This window comes from Carassius gibelio, chromosome A15 (assembly GCF_023724105.1).
Source record: "Carassius gibelio isolate Cgi1373 ecotype wild population from Czech Republic chromosome A15, carGib1.2-hapl.c, whole genome shotgun sequence".
NCBI classification, from domain to species: domain Eukaryota; kingdom Metazoa; phylum Chordata; class Actinopteri; order Cypriniformes; family Cyprinidae; genus Carassius; species Carassius gibelio.
The window spans coordinates 10857689-10880972 of record NC_068385.1 but is presented as its reverse complement, the minus strand read 5'-3'; the positions used below and the strand labels follow the sequence as shown (position 1 = coordinate 10880972).

Below are 23284 nucleotides of genomic sequence, written 5' to 3'. Positions count from 1 at the left end.
GGACGGCATTATAAATCATATCAGCCTCTTTTCAAAAGTATGACACAGGTTTAAATGCCTAGTTGCAATGGATACACTCATATAGAAATCATTTAAAGTTAACTTAACATAAATGTCCATCACTCTAGTGATGGAATTCTAGTTGGGGCAGTCCTATCAGTGCTGGTCATCAGAACGAGCCTCTGTGATTTTACTGCTTTCCAGTCACGCTGACATCTCTGAGAGCTTAGCTAAGGTGTGTTCAGAATCTGCTTACGTCTGCTCCAACAGTAGCCACAATCTGTAAAAAGCTCCAGACAGCCAAACTCTCCTACTGTACGTGGGAAGAGTTTTGCAGTCTCTCTCAGCTTGCCTTTTTCCCGCAGAATAATAATTCACAGGTGCTCTCTCTTCAGAAAGCGTGGACGGGAATCAGACAGCACCATTACGCCAAATCCGGATTAACACAGGAAAGGAGACTGCTCTTTATGCAGACACGAGGAACAGGCAGACAGACTGATCACACTTTCGATACAGAGTTCATTAGCAATACCAAAGCCATCTATTTATGTGAGCGATGGGCTTTTCACAGCAATCCCACTCATTCTTACCAAGACGAAACCTGCATATAAATGGTAGCAAACATATTCTGTTGTGATCACCACACTGATGAAACATTTGCGTGAGAGATTAGTTTGACAAATGAACAAACACTTAACACTCTACAGCTAGAGAGCACAGATGCAATGATAATACATCAAGGAGGATAACTGAAAACATACAATTAAATAGCCACTTCTTAAGAAATTCAAACAATAAGTACCGTTCTGTGACTCTTTAATGCGACGTGACTCGGGACAGATCAATGTAGTGTCACAGTTCAAGCGGCACATGAACTGATCATCTCGTCCTCTTTACTAGTTATAGCATGACATAAACATTAGAAATGATCTTGTTTCAACCATGGAAAGACGTGAATGCACATTATTTTTCAAATTCAAGTGCACCGACATTCATTAATCTACTCTCCTATCCATTTTTTGTCCTTAAAGTGGAGCGTATTCCCCTAAAATTTTGTAATTTAGTGTTTTGGATATTACACAATCAAAGTTTGGAAGCTGTAAATACTGTATAATTTATAGAAATGTAATATTACACTTACATTTTTTTTTGCCACTGATTAATCAGGAATCACTGACATGTTCTGTGATAAAGGGACATAAAGTATGTCTACATTCCATTTAATTATTACGAGAAAATAAGTAATGAAAATATTAATAAAAAAAACAATTAAGTCTATGTTGATTTTGGGCCAGATCCCACCTTCTCCTTCCCATAACAACTAACTTCATTACATTGGAGCCAAAACCCTGGAACAAGGAACTGGCTCAATATGAAAGTACACTTTAATAAAAAAAAAATAAGCAAAACAAACAAAACAAGCTCACACAAAAAAAACATAAAACATCCCAGGCCTGGTCCTTTCTCTCCACCATGACGTGTGGCGTGAGAGCACCATGGCTTGTCGAACGTAGCAACAGTAACTAAGGGGGTGGGTCTTTGCGGAGGGTCAACTGAGTAAAAGGTCCTGCTCAAAATACTGGCTTAGTGTGACTTCAAAATGCCCAGGCAACTCTAAAGAAGATTTAAAACTCAGGCACAGCAGGATACAGCATTTACTACAGTGCTGTAGAATAACACTAGAGACCTTTGAGATGAGGGCGAGGTGGTATATGAGCTCTGGGCATGAGGGGCTCACGGCAATACAGAGTTCAGTGGAAAGAATCAGGCTGTTCTTCAGTGTAATGAGAAAAATAACTCCATGATGTCACTTCACATATGGCTTTGGGATCGCAGTCCCCAGTTTCCAGCTACTTGAAATGAATGGCTCCGGATTTTCAGTCAACCGCCGAATGAAATGAATGAATCCAAATGGACAGGAACAGCGTAAACACATAAACAGATGGATATGAGATACATTTGTCACATTAAAGACCCACTGAGTAAATCTGTAATGATTCATACTGAAAGAACTTAACACAAGGGAGGCCACTCCAGAGATACTCCATTAGGAAGGCAATTATTAAGTACTGCATTAAAACAGAGCATGTGTGTGTGGTGGGTGTGCGCATCCAATAAATTAGACACATCCACGCCTCAGTATCCAACAAATATTGTGACATTCTTTGCCTATGATCAGCAGAGTGAGACTTGATATAATTAAAAGTCAGTGTCACATTTCCTGTGAGACACAGACTGCTTCCTCTCAATGGTTGATGCCTCTCTCTGTTGCATTGTGTTGTGTTGCAAGGTTTCAAGTTTCAAGAGTGGATTTGTATGTTTCTTGAGATAATTATCATTAAGCATTTTCAAACGAGTTTACTTTTCATTGTTTAAGTAGATATTTTGAATTAATTCTTATCTTTTAATCTTCTAAAAAATCTGTTAACTGAAATAACACCCAAATTTGTTATATGTGTGTGTGTGTGTGTGTGTGGGTGTGTTAGATGCAAACAATACAAACTAAATTAGAAAACTAACTGAAATAAAATAACTGAAATACTACAATTCCTAAAAATAAAACTGAACAATTAAAAAAAATTAAAATAGTAATAAAAATAGTAAAAATCACGATCGCATCAAATGACAAAATCTAAAATTAAATGAATATAAGAAAACCAAGCTAATTCAAAACAATAATAAATACTATACTATTATACGAATAATATTAAAACACTAGTTTAGCAAGGTTCATTATTTATGTCATTGAAAGATTTCTATATGATATATCATTAGCCCAATAATATTTGTCTTACTTCTAGGCCTAGCCTAGAATATAGAATGATCCTAAAATGGATGACATATAAGTTAAATATGCCTGCAAAGCAGGATAAAATAGGCTCTAAATAAATCAGGAACTCATTACAGAGCGAGACACCAGTCTGCAGAACTTGGTAGAACCCCAGGGAATCTGACACTGAGTTAAAGAATGTAAGGGGGGCGAGAGGAGGCACAGTATTGCTCACGTTAGCAGTCGACTGTCTGGAAAAGGATGCATACAAAAAGACAAAGTCACAGAAAAATCCAGTGTAGTTTCTTCCGCAGAAAACCTTGTTAACAACCAAACCAGAATAATTCCTTAAAATAGCACACAGAGACAATCTGGCAACCCAAGATAAGCGCATCCCTGTGACAAAGCAATTATGAAACATAATAAAAGGCACAAATGAGTGAATATTGCTTTTTTTTTTCCTTCTTGTGCATGGGGTTTAGTGGTGAACAGTTTAATTGATTCTCAATGGGATCTCTCACTTACCGATAAGAGTGGAACGGCCGTCTCCCAGAGGATAACGCTGGTAGCGGGGCACAGGGAAAGGAGGCAGTTTGTGGAATTGAGAGTGCAGCAACGGCTCCAGTCTAGAGGCCGACGGGTCAGAAGGGTAAAACAGGTTGAAGATCTGTGAACATGCAGGCCGGAGCTGAGACACTGCAGGATAAACAGAAAAGACAAAAAAAAAAGACAAAATTAATTGTAAATATGATTGAGGAGAAAGAAAACCAAACCTAACAGACATGTCTGCCAGCGTATTCAGAGGGCAATGTGTCCTGGTCATTAATTGGAGTATTTTCACACCAACCCTGGACAGCTGGAAGCACAGTGCGTCTCATGGCTAGCACCAATCCAAGAGGACAACCCAGCAGAAAACAATCCGACACCTCAAAGTCAAAGCGACCTGGATTCAACACTAGACTGGTGCTGCTGCTTGGTCTCAGGTCTGTTCCATCCTGTATCAGACTGAATACATACACACAAAAGATGACATTTACATTTAAGTGATGCCACATAAGTGTTGCTTTTGGATGACTCTGGGCAATGTGGAAGTTGTTGTTTAAATGGATGGTTCACACAAATATTTTCTGTAAATTTTCACCTTAGGCCATCCAAGATGTAAATGCATTTGTTTCTTCAATAAATTTAAATTAAATTTATGCATTTAGCAGATGCTTTTATCCAAAGCTACTTACAGTGCACTCAGGCTAACAGTTTAAACCCAACATGTGTTCCCTGGGAATCGAACCCACAACCTTGCGCTGCTAACACAATGCCTTACCACTTGAGCCACAGGAACACTCAAGGAACACTCAAATCGGTTTCATCAAAAAAAGATTTGGAGAAATTTAGCATAACATTATTTGCTCAACAATAGATCCTCTTCAGTGAATGGGTGCCATCAGAATGAGTCCAAACAGCTGATAAAAATATCACAGTAATCCACAAATAATCCACACAAATCCACTGAATCAATGTAATATTTTTGAATTGAGAAGCAACGTGTTTAAAAAAAAAAAAAATCCACTAAGACATTTTTTGTTGTTGTTGTTGCTTCTGGTTAAAATACAATCCTCCATTCATAATATTGCTTTCTCCAGAAACAAACTCATCCTTGATGGCCTGAGAGTGAGTTAATTTTCAGCAACTTTAAAAACTGATAATTACTTATTTATTAAAAACTTAATAAACTTTTTGGTGAGCTTTTTATTTAACCCTTCCAGAGCACCCAGACAAAACAAAGCAGAATATACAGTTGTATATAATGTGCATATACCCTCATATAAAATCATATCCAACCCCAACAGATTACATCAAGGATCTTTCTATTAAACAGTCAACAACTAAACTTCCACTCCTCCTCACTGCCTTTCAAATCTACACCGTTTTCACACATTGTTTGACTTTATTACCATCATGCTAGGAGTGATGACAGAAAAGCTCTTAAAGGCTCTGACTGGCTATCTCTCCTCAGACTGAGTGTGAAGAGGATGGGGTGTGCAGGAACCCGGGGACAGATGATTGGGAGTGAAATGTAGTAGAGCTGAGGGGTATGGATGAGCTAAGTGATAAGTCTCCCTAAGGTCCAGCACTATCAGTCCTGGGTGAGAAACAGTGCTTTTGTCCAGTACTCCTCTCAGCGGCCCTTTAGTGACTGGCTGCACAAAGGTGCAAGATATAAAAACCTCTGGATAAGATAACTTGCATTGTACAGGCTGGTATTGAGAATGTTGCTAGATCAATCATCAGTAATATCAGACGGTAAGGCAACCAAGCATCACAGTGCCCTTAAGCTAACTTTTTTATAATGATGTATAAAAAATGTTTGTATTTTGCATATCAATATGCATTTTCTATGTGGAAAATAAAAAAATGTTTTATGTAACAGCAAATGTATTGTGGTCTAAACATACATTTAAACATACAAAAAAGAAGGCTTGTTGATGAAATACCAAAAGATAAAAAAATCATTTTTGATGAAAGATTAGGCTGAATTACTAAATGAAGCATTTTTTTTTCAGGGTAAGCTGTACATGTGAAGTTCAAACCGAGCATCAGAACGGGGAAGAAAGGGGATTTAAGTGACTTTGAATGTGGAATGGTTGTTGGTGGCACACAGGCTGGTCTGAGCATTTCAAAATCTACTGATTTACTGGGATTTTCATGCACAACCATCTCTAGGGTTTACAGAGAATGGTCCGAAAAAGAGAAAATATCCATTGAGCGGCAGTTATGTGGACAAAAATGCCTTGTTGATGTCAGAGGTCAGAGGAGAATGGGCAGAATGGTTAGAGATGATAGAAAGGCAACAGTAACTCAAAAACCACTCGTTACACCCAAGGTATGCAGAAAACCATCTGTGAATGCACAACACATTGAACCCTGAAGCAGATGTGCTACAGCAGCAGAAGACCCCACCGGGTGCCGCTCCTGTCAGCTAAGAACAGGAAACAATTCACACAGGCTCACCAAAATTGGACAATAGAAGATTGGAAAAACATTGCATGGTCTGATGAGTCTCAATTTCTACTGCGACATTCAGATGGTAGGCTCAGAATTTGGGTAAAGAACATGAAAGCCTGGATCCATCCTGCCTTGTCTCAATGGTTCAGGCTGATGGTGGCAGTTTAATGGTGTGGGGGATATGTTCTTGGCACACTTTGGGCCCTTTAGTACTAATTGAGCTTCATTTAATCACCACAGCCTACCTGAGTATTGTTGCTGACCATATCCATCCCTTTATGAATACAGTGTACCCATCTTCTGATGGCTACTTCCAGCAGAATAATGCACAATGTCACAATGCTCAAACCATCTCAGACTCCGGTACTAGCTAGGTGTACTTTCTAGTTCTAATTTGTGTTCAAATTTGATTTAAAACCGTTTTTGTATTACCCAGTAACTTCATTTCCCCCTTGACATGACACAGCTTAGAAGCTATCCGAAGCTGAATGAGAATACTTCTTCATTTGATATGTAATTTTATGCACAATGACATAAATTGTTAGCTGTAACTGAGGGTCAAAACATGGAACACTTTTGTTGTACACAGTAATATTCAGGAACATAAAAAAAGAGCTTCGCTGGAGACGTACGACAACAACAGTGGAGAGAAATCTCTCTAGGCACATCAATACCCTAAAGAGGATAATTTAGAAGATAAACAGTTGGATATTTGGTCCTTTGCTGCTATGGTATTGAGCAACCTCTGCCAAAAAGGCATTGTTCATTCGTGCTTCAATCTCTCATACAGTTCTTGCACACTGACTACGGATCTGACTATTAATAGCACTGCAGGCAGATACAACATGCCATCAAGCAGATAATATTGATAAACAGAACTGGGAAAAAGGGAGATACATTCATGTATGTCTTGTCCAGGGGAACATATCTGGGTAATCTTCCTCCGTTTATTTACTAAAAGAAACATAAAATGGAAGTATGATAATCCTAAAAATAACTAAGAATGCTTTTTTGAGCCAAAAACAATAAAAAGAAATGCCAATTTATTAAAACCAATTATGAAACTAATGCAATTGTTCCCTTCTTTTTTTGTTGGAAAAATTAAAATTAAAATGAGCAATCGCACCTCAAACTCATGCCAATGATAACATGCCAGTCTACTAAAAAAAAAACAAGAATAAAAACACAACAACAACATATTGTTTTAAATTGTTTCTGCATGGAGAAAATATGGTAATAGAAACATTTACTCGCAGCATTTCCAAGAGATCTAAACTTTGGTCAGCAAGCATGCAGTACCTGAGGAACGGGTGGTGCTGGCTGCCAGAGGAGTCTCCATCAAACGAGTCGCTCTGTTTGCGGCTGAGGGGAGTTTTCCTGTTGCGGGTCTCACTGGGGGCAGATAAGTCAATGTTGCTCCTGCTAAGACGTTTGCTGGAGCTCAGACTCGGACTGACCTCAGGGTTATCCTGAGTATGTAAAATGTGAGACAGCCAGTTGAACAGTCATCATTTTTAAATGTGCAAATATAAAAATCTCAGAAGTACAGTGTCAAATAAAGTCTGGATGATGTGTCTGATGTGACAGCTGTTCTGTGCTCCCTGAAGATCACAGAAGTGTGATTAGAAAACCCAAAGGAATCTGCTCAGAAGTTGCTCTTTCATAGCTCAGAAGACTAAAATGAGCTCTGAGTGATGCTTCTGTTTCATCAGAGGCTTCGGAGATAAAAATAAACACAAATGAGACAATTATCGACATTCAGAGTTACAATAGAGAGCTATGAAATTAATGTGGATAGAACAGCTGAGGGTACTTCGCCCGTGAATTTTAATAGGACATTTTTATATTGAGATATTAAATATTCAGACTTTGATATCTTGGCATATCTGAGCAGAGCTGTGACATTGCTGAGATTTCATCCGCAACTTTAAAGATGTGATACTACTAGGGGAAAAATCTGAAAAGCAAAAAGTCTCATTGCAGTCTAAGCATATAAAAGTCATTTCATAAAGGTCATTTCATCGTGCATGCAGTATTTGATAATATGTGATTTGTTATTTATTGTCAACAGTATATTCCTACTCAGGTGAATTTCTTTTTTTTTTTACCAGAACCACTCTAAGACAAGGGAAGCAAGGAATGAAAGTTACAGATGAGCGAGTGATTCAGTGTTTCTGTACATACCTTTAAGCTCTCTGTGCTGTTACGTTGGCTGGTGTGGATGGGGCTGCTGTGTCGTGGGCTGTTGCTGAAACAGAGAGCGTCGAAGCACAGCACACCTCCCACACAGTCACCCAACAAACACACCTGTACAAACACACACAAACAAATTCGGCCAGAATCAGCGTTTTTACATGCAACCAACACCGTCAAATCTCAGGACTGCATAAAGACAGCTCAATCTACAGTGCAGCCTGAAAGTCAATAACATGTTTAATTAATCATACAGAAAAACAACAGAGCTGTCTCTCTCTGTTTTCCTGTTTGCTGTTGATGTGCAGCTCTGTGGTGAGCTCAATTAATGTATGGATACTCCACAAACAAACAAATCCACAGGTCTAATTATCTGTGTCTACAACAGAGGAGTCTGTGGCATGCTTTAAATAAACAACGTACATACCTATGCTTTGTAAAAAAGTACATTCTTCTCCAAAATCAGAAGGCTAATATGCTATTCAGGCCCTATTTGACGCTTGACACACAGCTAATAAACTGCGGTCACCACTTCAGCATATCATTGTGCCTTTTCTCTCCACCTTCAATACCACGACTTAGGTGCCCTTGAGCAAGGCATCGAACCCCCAACTGCTCCCCGGGCGCCGCAGCATAAATGGCTGCCCACTGCTCCGGGTGTGTGCTCACAGTGTGTGTGTGTGTGTTCACTGCTCTGTGTGTGTGCATTTCGGATGGGTTAAATGCAGAGCACAAATTCTGAGTATGGGTCACCATACTTGGCTGAATGTCACTTCACTTTCACTTTCACTTTCACTTTCACTGCCTTCTAAATTGACAGGAGTGTGTTATTGGATTAATCGTGTGAGATTATGGAGCAAGACGAGTGGAAAGACCCCCTCCTTTTCATCTATTTTGAATGACTCATCACTGATGAGTCACTTTCGTTGCCAGAGACCCACACACCCTTCCCACTGATGCTCCACACAGTTTGCCTTTCTAATACTGATCACCCTCATCTGCCTGTGTGGCCAGATCTTACGAGAGGCCATACAAGCCATAATTCATTCTGGCACTCTCACCTTCCATATACATATATTCTAGCTTTTACACACTTACATTCTCTTTTTACATACATATATTTTTGCATTCACACACATACATTCTCCTTTCACTTACACACACACACAAATATTTAGAGAGCGGGAGAGAGCGAGAGAATGTATGTATGTCTGAAGAAAAGATGTGTATGTAAGAGAAGAATTTATGTATTTGTGAGAGAGAGTATAATAGAAACGGCAGGCGTATAATGGAAAAGGAAGAGAGGTCAGGCGCGATCATGGTCACCCGAATATGTTGGTTTAACAAAAATATATATATATAAATACATGGCCTCGTCTCTGAGCGAGTTGTGATTGAGGACGCGGGGGGTGTTTTTCATTTAATTTGTGAAGTGAATAAACCTCGTTTAGGTTTATTTATTTTTAGATTCTTTTGTTTATTATTCAATATCTGGCAACGCTGGCATTTAAACTGACAGTAATTAAAAAGCGACCAGGTTAAAAACAGCGCGTGCAGGTTATTCCTGACAGGATGCAATTTGGTAACTCAAACGTAATGATCATCGTGATATATTATATTTAAGACAGATGCACTGAAGACAGACCCAAAGAAGAGAGAATAATCGCATAAGCAGAGACAGAACAGTTTATTGAAATACTGAACGAAAACCATACTTATGGAATTAGGGTGTGGGTGAATATGGATGTATTTCTGAGGAGAACTGACTGTCTTCGGAAAACACTTGATAGCATTTTCTTTTTCCTCTTACCATCGTTAAATACATATTAAAGTTGTGTTAATTAGGCAGCTGCATACAGCAATAACCCAGGAAACGCTGCTTGTGTTCTATAAGCGCCACCTGCAGTCAGAGATTTAATTTGCATTTTCATCAGAATCAGAAAGAGCTTTATTGCCAAGGAATTTGTCTAGGGGTCAAGAGCTTAAAGAACAGAAAGTACAAACATAGTGCAGACATACATCTAATTAAGTTAATTAAATACTAATAATAATAAAGAGCATAAATCAAATATTCATTCAGCCGGTCTGATGTTTTTGTTTTGTCCAGTTGCTTCATGTTGCATATATTTTTCTTTGTTTGTTTTCAAGATTAGTTTGGCCACTAACATAACAAAATAAACATTGAATTAATGTGAAAAAAAAAGTAATAAACTAAATAAACTGGCAACAAATATGGGAATCTGCTCATTTGTTTTTAAAATAAATGAATTATTACATATAATCTGCAATTGGAATCGGTCACGAAAAATCTTGATCAGGGCACACTTAACTACTGTAGAATAGAATTAGTCCTACTGTACCTGAAAGACCTGAAAAAGCACGTTTAATTTCAGTTTTTTTTTTTTTTTTGTACCTATTTGTGCAAAATGGTTACAATTTATTACAGTACGTTGTTACAGTAAACAATGAAAACAATAAGTCTTATTAATTGATTTATTGAATCGATTGATTGTGGCAAGGCCTGCCAAACCGGGCCAGTAGAAAATGACCTTGTGTTGAGCCCTGTCAATACAATCAAAATCAGTATCATAACACTTGTACACAGATCTGTACAACACATAGGTTACATAATGTCATGTTAAAGTTAAAAACTTAAAATATGTACTTGAAAAGAAAACAGGATGACTTTGAATAGCATCACTGTAAAATTGCGAGGAAGAGCTGAGCAAGTCTTGCACATGAATTTCCTGGTCTGAGAGTGACTTCCTGCTTAAACAGGAAGTAATGGATATCAAAAAAGGTAGAACAATATCTATCTAAAAGGAGAATGTATGTGTGTGAAAGCAGAAATGCATGTATGTGTAAGGAGAATGCATGTGTGTAAGAGAGAGTAGAAATGCATGTATGTGAAAGGAGAATGAATGTGTGTGAGAGTACTAATGTATGTTCTGGTAAAAATGTATAGCTTGAATGCACTGTAAGTCGTTTTGGATAAAAGTGTCTGCTAAATGTATAAATGTAAATATATGTATGTGAAAGGAGAATGTATGTTTGTGAGAGTACTAATGTATGTATGTGGAAGGAGAATGTACTGTATGTGTGTGAAAGCAAGAATATATGTATGTGAAAGGAGAATGTAAGTGTGTGAGAGTGCCAGAATGAATTATGGCTTGTACGGCCCCTCAAAAGATCTCATTTGTTATGGAAAAACAGCCAGAAATGGTTTCAGGACATCGTATTTGCCATTGCTCTGCAAAATTTTGCAAACAATATATAATTTCAAAAGAGTGAAAAAGTCCCGCCCAATTTTTCTATGGCATGTGTTCTAAAAGGTTTTTTCCCCCCCTTTTTTTATATAGGGATTTTTTAAAAGTCTTTGTTGAAGTATTCTCAGTCATGAACCACCAAACCAACCATCTATGAGGTGAATCACAACATTACAAAAACTTCTATTTGAAGCCAAAAAGTATTTGAAAATCAGACAAAAAGACAAATGTATAAGACTTCGTGCTTAACGGCTTTAATGAGGGAGAGAACTACATTCCCATGAAACACTGTGAATTACTTAATGGACATAATTGAACAATGGAGAAATACAAAATTATTCTTTTTAAGTTGTAGAAAGCCAACCAAGAACAACTCGATTAATTAAATTGTGGTGCTTTATGGGAGTGTGTGTTCCCTGCTGAGCTCTTTTGCCGAAATGTTCTCACTGCAACTCCCTGACTGGACTTTACAGCATCATGAGAATGCAGCATCATAAGAAATTTAGTTTTTCTCCAGAAATTACACTGTTTTAGCATAATTCTTATTTTAAAAAATAAGTTGAATTAATGACAAATTATGGCCTACATAATTATCAGTTATCAATTTCTTTAAAATCAATAAAAATTCCCTATTTTTATTTTTACTTCTGTGGCACCTTATAGGAACCTGTGCTATTATGAAATTTTGCATGAGGGTGAAAAAGCTCCCCACGCAGGTTGACCAAAGTAAGTTGCTTGGTTTGCAATGTTTCTCTATGGCGCTGAAACCTAAAGATGTCTGAGTTCTGCTCCCCGTGCAACCTATACTTGACTGCCATTGGCTCATCTGCGTTTGAGGGTAGGGGCTTACCAATAGGTCAATTAATGACTCCAGACCCGGACAGTCTCATAAAGGTGATCCGCAGAACGCTCTGTTGTAGCCCCTGAACTGTTGGTGTTACTGCTATTGCGCACTGAACTTAAATCATTGAACTTGAATCACTGGATATCTGTTTTAAAGCACTCTATGATTTGTTTAATAAAAGCCTATCTTTGTTAAAAGATAGACTAAAAAAAGTCACCAAATTCTTGGAATGGCCTGAAGATTAATACATTTTTGGGTGAACTATACCTTTAAGATTGTTGGGTGCTCATGAACTCACCTGGCCTGTGAATCCCTGTCCCTCTGGAGACTGCAGAAAGCTGTGGTACACCTGGTTGGCCCGGGCGATCACAGTTGCAACAGCGTCTTGGTAGTGTGGAGCAGCAATAGCGAGCAGTGGTAAAGCGGCCAGAGGTAAATGGTCTACGCTGCTGGATACGCAACTCTCGTCGTAGCTGTAAGGGTTCAGACTGTGGAAGTGAAGAGCATGTTACTATTCAAACTGATGACCCATTCGCAAAGCAACAGACACAAAACATTTCACAAAACAATTCATGAGATTAAGTTCACCATACACTACATCAGCAAGTTTTTAAACGCTGGATTTTTGGCAGGTGCCCCAGTACTTGAGTTGATGCCACTCATTCACGTCAAAGTGATTAAAGCGCTCTTTTTAAGGAAAATCCAGTTATATGTAAACCAGCTAATTACCTTCTTTGGCCAACTAAAATAACTATACAAACTCATAGTACTTAATGACCAGCTCAGACCAGCAGATGACCAGTTTTGACTAGGTAATGACCAGCCTGAACCAGCTAAAAACCATCTTAGACCACCTAGAATAGCTGGACCATTTTCCAATACATAGCTAAAAGCAAAAGGGTTGGATATGTAAATCAAAGACTCAGGTCAGCGAGACGACGATGATGCAACATGAGAAGAACAACTGCGGTGAAGACCGAGGTGCTTTATCATGCTGCACTGCAAGAGTCTACATGAGTCCAGAGATGAAAATAAAGAGAAGAGTGAAAGATAGCCCTGCCCCAACATTGTCACCTTGAACAGCTGTGCTAACCTCAGAGCCATTGATCAAGCACAGTGATTAGCGACCCAAAGAGTCTGACAGAGAGAGAGAGAGAGAGAGAGAGAGAGAGATCTCGGGACAAGAGTACTGATGATGGAGGGTGTGCAGTCTTTTTACAACCCAGGACAGGACTGGGGCAAAAGCTTTATCTATCTAATCTGCCTATGTATGTATGTATGTATGCATGTATCTATCTATCTATCTATCTATCTGCAAAGCCTATAAACTTCAAGGCTTTCAGAACTTTCTTTTTTTTCTCCAGAAGGCTTTATCCAACCAAAATTAGAAAATTTGAAGTTCTGGTTTAAAATTCAAGTTAGATTTTCATTTTAATTCCACTTCTTTACATTCAAATTGGAACTGCAATTCTGCATCCTGTTTGCTACCTCAATTCAAAATCAATGTAAAATCAAATAATGCTTTAACAAGTATTGAAAATTCAAATCTATCTGTATCTATTCAAATCTGAAGGATGCCAAAACCTAGCAACAGAACGGCAGTGATGTGCGGAGCGAAGATAGGAAACTTCCCAGGTGTGTACTTGTGATAGGCTGCTACTTGGCGGAGTGTGGCACAGGCTACTTGTGAAAAATGACTGTTGAAGGTGACGCCTTCAAATGGAAATGAACAAGTCCCAAATGGATCTGTCTGCTGGAGACCTGAAAAAAGTAGTCAAGCTCCTTTTATCCTATCCTTTTGACTGGGGGAACTATGTAGCTCTAGGAGGGCTGTGAAAAAAGACACAGAGAAGTCACTTCTCTGATTATAATGACAACCCATAAGCTCACTGTAATCAGTCTTCGGTGTCATCGCCTGTTTTACACAAAAGTAGTTCCCATTTGCATCTTACTCACAGGGAGACAAAGGCAGCTTTTTTCCTTCTCTCTGTTAATATACAGCTATTTTTTCTTGTAGCATCTCTCCTAAAAAATGCAAAAATTTCCTCCGAACTGCGCTGTGGCCACTGACCTTTACCCTGACTCCTCACAAGGCTAGGCTAATGCACTATGACCCAGTGTGAACAATAGTTCCTGTCATGTTTACATGAACTCTCCTGGCTGGAGAAGGACATAGCCATTACAGTAACAAGCCTGCAGACCAGGGGCCAGCCCTATTAGACATGCTCCACAGCAGGAGAGGGTTCAAAGAGCATCTCCAAAATGCTCAGTATGCCCCCTCTCCGGATTCATTATTTATTTACACAGTCCGTAATTAATGTTTGGCCCATGCTAGCAGCTGGCATTGTTGCTGGGGTGCTGTTATACCTCACTAACATGAATATAGCAGGTTGGGTAATGAAGTCTAACAACCTGTCATTTTTTAAGGGTAAGGTCTTTTCTGAGACATTCTAGTTCTCATTACTTATAGGCAGCTCGTACCTAAGTGTAGCCTTGTTAGCTGTTAGAAATGGCTGTCCATCATAAAATCGAATGGCTTTAGTAAGAAAAATAACAATGATAAACTTTAATTAATTAAAAAACTAAATGCAATATAGATATAAACTTTTGGCAGAAAGAAACCATTAAGTCTAGGCAAGGCTTACATCAAAAGCATATATATATATATATATATATATATATATATATATATATATATATATATATGTATATATGTATATATGTATATATATATATTAGGGGTGTAACGGTTCACAAAATTCACGGTTCGGTTCGGTTCAATACACTGATGTCACGGTTCGGTTCGGTACGGTTCGGTACGTTTTAGATACAGCAAAAAGAAAAAATTGGCAGATAAATTTCCTTGATTTTTTTAAAAATGTTTTATTTATTAAAACTAACAAAGTATGTGTTTTTTTTACATTGAACAATGATGGAGCTATTCTTTACCCATCTTCTATGGTGTTTTCTTAGCAGCATACTGTATAAAACAAAAATAGCTCCTTATAAATTTTTTTTAAAAAATTAAATGTAATATTGTTGTAGTGGTTATGAACAAATACAAAGATGTAACTCTTTTTATATGGAACTCTATAACTCTTTATATTTAGTGTGTTTTTACTCAATTGGTTCTCTATTTGGGCTTATGTTTTTTGGAACAAAGCAGGAATTACGGTCTGTCTGAAATGGGCTCGTGAAGGAATATTGTAATGGGGCTCAATTACATTAAGCATGTTCTTAAAACCTGCGTTTTCCACTACAGAGTAAGGTCTCATATCCGCGGCTATAACGTAAATGCACCATTCGCTGCGGTGATGTCCGTATACGGAGCCCGGGACGTCACCTGTAGGAGAAAAAAAAGCAATCCGTGGCGACGGTTTTGCAATCCGTCCCCTCAGTTTATAAACCGTACTCACGAATTCATAAACTGTTCACTCGATTTAACAAATCGTGCCCACGGATTAACAAACCGTGCCCACGAATTTCCAATCCGTGCACTTAGATTTTGTAAACCGTACCCTCGGTTTTTGAATCCGTACCCACGAATTCATAATCCGTGCGCACGCTTTCGCAATCCGTTCCCTCGGATTTGTAAACCGTACTCACGGATTCATGCAGCAAACTCCTACGTGTTAACATACAGTTTTATTGAATATTATTATGTGGAATAGGTTTACAGCAAAGTGTCTTAAGTGATTCTCTATCAAGTGTAGTACGAGGTGGAATACAAAGATTTAATAAGAAAGATGCGCATTAAAATCTTGTTCAATTGCTGATAATCTATAATAGCACTTGATTATTATTGTGCAATAAACCTGGCATTGTGACTGACTCTGGAGTAATTTTTTCCTCTTTTGTAAGTTATTTTGGATAAAAGATTCTTATGCATAACCTGTTTAATAATATATAATAATGATACAAATAAAAATAAAGTTATTTTTTATAATTTTAATTTGTAGGCTAAATAAATGAGTACAAGACAGTAAAAATATTTGTCATAAAATAATTTGTGAATTGCTTTATTTTTAAATAACCTTTGGACAGTTTTGGAAATGCTTGTGTACAATTCTTTCTTAACATGAAGACTTATTTTTGTGATTTTATTATACTAAGCTCCACCCACCTCACCCCACCTGCCGGAGTTAGATGCATGTTTCACTGTTAAGTGTAAAATGCGTGTCAGTTTTCAAATCCGAGGGAACGGATTGCGAAAGCGTGCGCACGGATTATGAATTCGTGGGTACGGATTCAAAAACCGAGGGTACGGTTTACACAATCTAAACGCACGGACTGGGAATTCGTGGGCACGGTTTGTTAATCCTGGGTACGATTTGTTAAACCGAGTGAACAGTTTATTAATTCATGAGCACGGTTTATAAACTGAGGGGACGGATTGCAAAACCGTCGCCACGGATTGATGTTTTTTCTCTCCTACAGGTGACGTGCGGGGCTCCGTACCGAGCCTTCAGCGCGTACTGAGTGAGCGAGCGCCTGACTGAGTAGCCTTACATAAACATATAAGTTGGTGTTTTTTTTTCTTCGGGGGTGTCAGGGGCATTGCCTGTTACGTCGTTTGGGTTATTGGGCTACCTTGTTGAACGCATAACATTATATTTCACACACCTTTTTTATTTTCCAAATTTAATTAATTAGTCCAACGAACCGTTCGGTATACATAATGCGTACCGCGTACCGAACCGAAAGCCTCGTACCGAACGGTTCAATACGAATACGCGTATCGTTACACCCCTAATATATATGTATATATATATATATATATATATATGTATATATGTATATATATGTATATATGTATATATATATATATATATATATATATATATGTATATATATATATATATATATATATATATATATATATATATATATATATATATATATATATATATATATATATATGTATATATATATATATATATATATATATATATATATTTATTTATTTATTTTTCTGTGTTGTGGGTGGTTGCTATGAAATTTTCTTTCTGAGCAGTTTTAACCTGCCAACATTGTTGCTAGGTTGTTCTACGTGGATGCTAGCATTGATTCAGTGTTCTGTGTGGTCGCTAGGTTGTTACTTCAGTTAGAAGTGCCTTTTTAGTCTAGGTCCCTTCTTTGCTAGGTGAAAATTTAAAGTCGGATTGCTTTGAAAAGTAATAGCACACCTCTTCGCAACAAGCAGCATGATTTGAGGTGTTATTCATGTCAGTAGTAAAAAAGGCATCTTAAGAACCGTTGTCTGTCAAAAATGTCTTTATCTTTGAACTGCCTACACTTTTTACCGGAGGGGAGTGAAAAAGAAATATCACCAGAAAAAAAGTAATTCGAGAGAAGAAGAAAGAAAACAAGCACTGAACTTTTCTGTTTGATTTGAAATTTTGATCTGCTGTTCATCTCTTGTACAAGAAAATGTTAGCTTAGCACTAGCAATTGTGAATTTAAACAAGCAAAGGCCTGTAGTATTGTAAAAAAGTAAAAAGCATGTTGCGGTACAATGGTATATTGATGCTGTAAGATAATAATATTAGAGAATTTTTGTACTGAATGATGTTTAAAATGATGATACCATATCCAAAAAAATACTGTAATATAGTACTTTTGTCAGTGAGACCTCCAAAATATGGGTTAAGCAAAAAAAAACAGTTTAAAAGTTTAAGGTCCATCAGTTTTTAATACTGTTTATATATATATATATATATTAATTAATAATGTGATTTATAATGTTACAAAAGATTTAAATTTCAAATTATTGCTGTTCTTTTGGACTTTCTGTTCATCAATCTACATTCCTGAAAAAAAAATATATCATGATTTCCAGAAAAATATTAAACTGTCCCATCCATCCAGCTAATGTCATAGTACTCCTAGAACACTAAACCTATGGCACTCATTAATGATGTTTGTATGACTCACACTAGCAGAAGTGACCCCTGCTCAAAGACGAAACCTTCCAAGCCTGCTCAGAACAAATGAAGACCCCTGTACTCCCTGCTAGCCTGCTCCACAGGCGATGACTGTTGGGTCTCAAAATAGCCTAGCTCCAGCTAAGGATGGCAAGAGGAAGGGGTTTTGATCAATAACACACCTTTAGTCTGCCAAAAAAAAACACAATCAGGAGCTGAAATCTAACCAGACATTCACAAACACTTCTGCATGTAGGAAAGTCATCTGTCTGAAGATCTAATTTGCAGGAGCATCTCATTATAAGTCTAATTTCTGTTTATAAATCATCAGCTTCCATTAATGAGATCTCTCTTTTGACCATTAGGGCCACAGAAAGTTATTTATCTGAAAGCTACGTCTTTCTATCACTCAATCAACATAAGATTGGTAAATATTTCCTCTTCTTTTCCATTATGTCAGGGAGATAAACAAGTCACATCGGTCAAAAACGAATTCCTTAATTTACAACAACAGCTCTAAATTAGTTTTACAGGTGACGCGTGTAATTATTTTCAATGCTCAAATACTGTCTCCTACACCAGTGGATACTATAAACAAAAGTCCATAACAATAAATAAGCAATATTTACGAGGTGATGTATCTTTTATACAACAGTAAATATAGAGTTATTTGCATTTGTAGCAAATAAGCTCAGAAGGCAAATATTAATCATTGATCAATTTGTTATGATTAATTACAAATATTTAGATCAACTAGGCAAGGAAGGCAAGTTTATTTATAAAGCACATTTTGTACACAATGGTAATTCAAAGTGCTTTAGTTTACATGAAAGTCAAATAATGATAAAAAAATATCACAAAATAAAACAAGGAATTTAAAAACTCGATTATAAATGGATATAAAATGAATTTAACTAATTTATCTAATATAATATAATATAGTTATTATTACAATCAACAAAACTGTTCGCCCAGCAAACATCCTGTGTTAACTGTTCGTTAATTTCTGGGGTATGGGAAATAACAACTTTATTTTACAATACTGAGCAGCCAAAATCTGCATGATTAGGGACTCAAGTTATGAGAAAAACAACATACAACCTTGAGTGTGACACAAACAAGACTTTACTAACTACACCGACCACACACACACACACAAACATGCATACAGTTTAGAGTACAGGAATGCAAGATTGAGCAAACCATCAGTTTCTTAGTTCTTAAAAACCCTTCTTAAAAGGAGTGGGAATACTTAATGGATCAAACAATGACACTAAGCTTGATAGTTGCATGTCTTGCCAACTTGAATAAAAGTCTCCTGATGCAGTTTGTTGAGGCTCCAGTTGATATTGGATGAAGTAGTCTTGATGAGAGAGAACCAGATAAAGGCCGAGGATCTTTGGTGAGAGGAGTACAAGCCACAGTCTGGCACACATGTAGGGTTCCATAGAAGACTTCTAGCTCAGCAACCTCATCTTTTCAGAATGTAAAAATGAACAGGATATATAATATATAGTAGCCCTGGTAACTGAGCCCTCCTGGAGTAATAGTTGAACTTTTAGGGCATGATTCCTGGAACTCACAGAGTGGGTTTTAAAAAATTCTATAAATGTAACAAATAATTGTGTGTCTGATCATTCCAGCAGTTACACATTTTAGACACAATAATTAGTACTGTAGTTGCTTTGTCTGTTTTTGTTCTGCCACTGTAAATAGCTCCAAACTAAAGCCCATGTTATACGTGAGCAATCCAGATGCATACACGGACAGTGCGGACGCGGACTACTTGTATTTATACTACCTCTGCGAACATGTTCAATACATGCGTAGTAGATCGGCTTGAACAGTAAATAAATGTGAACACAAAATTGCCCATAGTTATTGTACATCTGGTTGCCTTTATAGTTTTATTGACGGATTGTACAGGGTCGAGTAGCAATGGGCTTCTTCACACAGCCTGCACATACACAGTAGCCTACTGACCACACATACTAGCCCACGCAGTCACAAAAAATGGGAGGCACATGGATGTCCACGCAGAGCCTCCAGGCACACTCTCCGATGACGATTTTTACGTCATGCATACCATAGTGGACCCTAGCAGTATAACACCAGCTTAAGGCAAATCTAACCCCCAAACGCACAGATTGTGTAAACAATATAATATTTGAGGACCAAAAACGAACTGTTGCTTAACTTTATATGCACTATGTTCTTCAATAGATACTATATTGAAGGAGAAAACAGGTAAGAAAGAAAGCAAAATAATAAAGTTTAAATAGTTGATAGATTAGTTGGCCACACAATAAAATGATTAAATGGTCAAAGATTCATGCCTATGAATAAAGAGGAGTAAAAGGTTGTCTAGATGTGAAGCACATGAATAATACTAAGCAAACTTACACCATCAACACTCACAGGTGGTCCTGTCCTCAAGAGACAAATTAGTGTGCCGTCTTTACTATCTAAGCTATGACAGAGCCCCAAATTGTTTTACTCTAGGAATCACGTATTGAATTGACTTGCACACCATGCTTTGGGGAGAGAAAATCAATGTGGAAGCTTTTTTTTTTTTTTTTTTGCCAGAGTTGCTAATTGGAAATGATGTGTGGAGGCGGCAAACACAAAGCTCCATAACATTCCGCCCCTCCTTTTCATTTTAGTCCTTCCTGTCCACAAACACTAATGCATGAGTGTCTTGTCTGTGCGTGTGTGTGTGTGTGTGTGTGTGTGTGTGTGTGTGTGTGTGTGTGTGTGTGTGTGAGAGAGTCGCTGCTTCATACATGCACTGTAAAGCCACATCTATAAGCACACCTCATTAGGAGAGGAAACTCATTATGAGGCTTCATGGCTTGGCAGGATGGCCACAGGTCACAAAAACAATTCCCAAAGCTCTTGAACTGAGGAAATGAGAACCTACACGCATGGCAGCTGTACTGACAGAAGATGTGTGCGCTATAAAAAGGAGCTTTAAACACAGCAGTGAGCTGTTTACATCTGAAATGTCTGTCAAGGGGGAGTTAGCCATTAGCCTTAATTGGGTGATTCTCACAAAAACATGTCCAGGTAACATTTCACCTCAACAAATGATATCTAAAATGATGTTCATGTTGGCCACAATAATTATTTGGCACCCAATTATTGCAACGTCGTTTTCAACAACATGTTCTTCTAAAATGCCTGATGAGTTTGGAGAACACCTGACAAGAGACCAGAGAACATTCCTTCATACAGAATCTCTCCAGATACTTGAGAGATCTCTTTGTTTCATCTGACCATAGAAGCCAGTCCCATTTGAAGTTCCAGTCATGTCTGACAACTGAATATGTTGGAGTTTTGCCATATTGCGTCATGGATCAAATACCAACAGGTAAAAAATGTGAACCATTTGAAGCGAAAGATGATTTGGACATGTTTTGCACAGGTTTCGTTCGATTCATCACTTTGTTTAGCCCTCACTGTAGCTATCCAACAAGCCGCCAGTTCTGAGCATGAGATAAAATCAGCCACGCTTCTCTTCCTGGAGAACCAGAGCCTACCGATGCTATTTTGGCTGATCCTGTTCTAACAAATGACCGCTTATGGCTTCATTAATGTTGTGGGAACCAAAAAAGAAGTTGTGTTGCTGGATGGAAAACTCCATTGTGTGATTCTAAGGGTGTGTGTGACTGTGTATTCGAGTGTATTCTCCACTCAAGGAGCACGATTCGACCTGCAACATTTACTCAGTCTCTCCTAGCAGGCTGTTGCTCTTTATTATATCACTTTTATTAAATCCCTTTTCTCAGTACTGGTCAAATGCAGACAGAAAGACGTAAAACTACACATGGGTTCTGTATTTATCCCTTTGTCCTTTGCCTTAGGTACTACAGCTACTGCCACTGAACCATAAAACCAAAGCAAAAGAGCAAATGCAGTTGTAAAGTATGTCCCTCATGAACAGGGTTTATCATGTTAATCTCCTCAATACTGCAATGACTGACTTTTTTATTAGACTGTGTGTGCCATGGCAGTGGCAGGGATTGTGATCATGCGATCATAAACCCTCTTCTGCTCTGTTTGTTTTGACTAGAGCTCCTCCATCTTTCATTGCTTCACCCAGGTGATGACAAAGACAGAAAAAAAAGGACACAAAAGGCCTAAAGCTATAGAAGAAATCACTCAGAAAAGCTCCGAGCCACTGAGCTCTTGAAGCGATGGATCCGCTTTCACGGCTTAAAGGGACTCTGTTCATTATAAAGGCTGATTCTCACAGAAAGCATTACCGTTACATGCTTACTTGGGGCTGTCTTCTTACCACTTATTCATCTCAGCCCTTATAAACGAACAGCAGCATCGAGGGCTGACAAAACTCTTTACGCCTCATCAAGAAAACAAATCATGCTAAGCATAGGCTTTGAATCTCATCTGCACTTCTTTCTGCCTGCATGAGATGAAGAGATGCTGTGCTAAAGACAATAGAAGTAACACTCTTTAAAAATACTCTTAAAGGTACTTATATTAAACTTTGTTGCTTTTTCTGTACATCATTCTAAATGGTTATTGCATTACATTATTATCATTAGATTTTCACGACTTTAACACAGGAGTTTTATTGTATACATTTGGGCTGTAGTCTGCAACAACTAACTTGATTAAAAATATAGTGCATTCCCTTCTGTGACTTTTCCATGTGAAAATGTAAAGAAGGTAACAGTGAAATTGAATGCACTCTACCGTTCAAAAGCATTTTTGTTTGTGCGAAAGAAATGAATAGTTTATGTATTTATATGTATTTTATACATTTTACGTTTTTTGAAGTGGATCAAAAAAGTGGATCAAAAAAAACAAACCCACATTTTGGTTTTAGGTTTTAGGACAACTTTGATGAAAAGGTTTGATACACTTCTAATGTTGACTACATAAATATTTTATCATAAAAATTCAGCCCTGATGAGCACTTCTATCAGACACATTCTTATATGAACTCAAATGTTCTTCAAATAAACTTGAGTTGCTCAGCTAATTCATAAAACCAACTCTGAAGGACAACTGCAACTGAATCTGTCAACATTTCCCCATAAAAATATGTATCATGTTTTTAACCAGAATCACCTGAGGGTGTTCTGACGACATCGGGGCAAAACATCTAATTATGTGGCATCTCTTTAATAGTGTATATGCAAAAAAAAAAAAAAAAAAAAAAACTCCATGCCAGTAAATTCAGCCAGTCTAAACCATGACAATACTGCTGGAAGGAAACAGTGATGGTATCAGATGCTACGTAGCATATACAATGGTATTA

General features: G+C 37.7%; 1 protein-coding gene across 1 annotated transcript in view; it reads right to left on the bottom strand.

The window, feature by feature from the left end:
• Positions 1-23284, bottom strand: part of LOC128029178 (membrane-associated phosphatidylinositol transfer protein 3) — an 81734-nt gene that overhangs the window by 18199 nt on the left and 40251 nt on the right. The window contains exons 6-10 of the mRNA XM_052616784.1: positions 12375-12564; positions 7958-8080; positions 7073-7242; positions 3618-3775; positions 3296-3466 (exon numbers count right to left, since the gene is read on the bottom strand). Coding sequence (XP_052472744.1) covers positions 3296-3466; positions 3618-3775; positions 7073-7242; positions 7958-8080; positions 12375-12564 — 812 coding nt within the window. The remainder of the gene's footprint in view (positions 1-3295; positions 3467-3617; positions 3776-7072; positions 7243-7957; positions 8081-12374; positions 12565-23284) is intronic.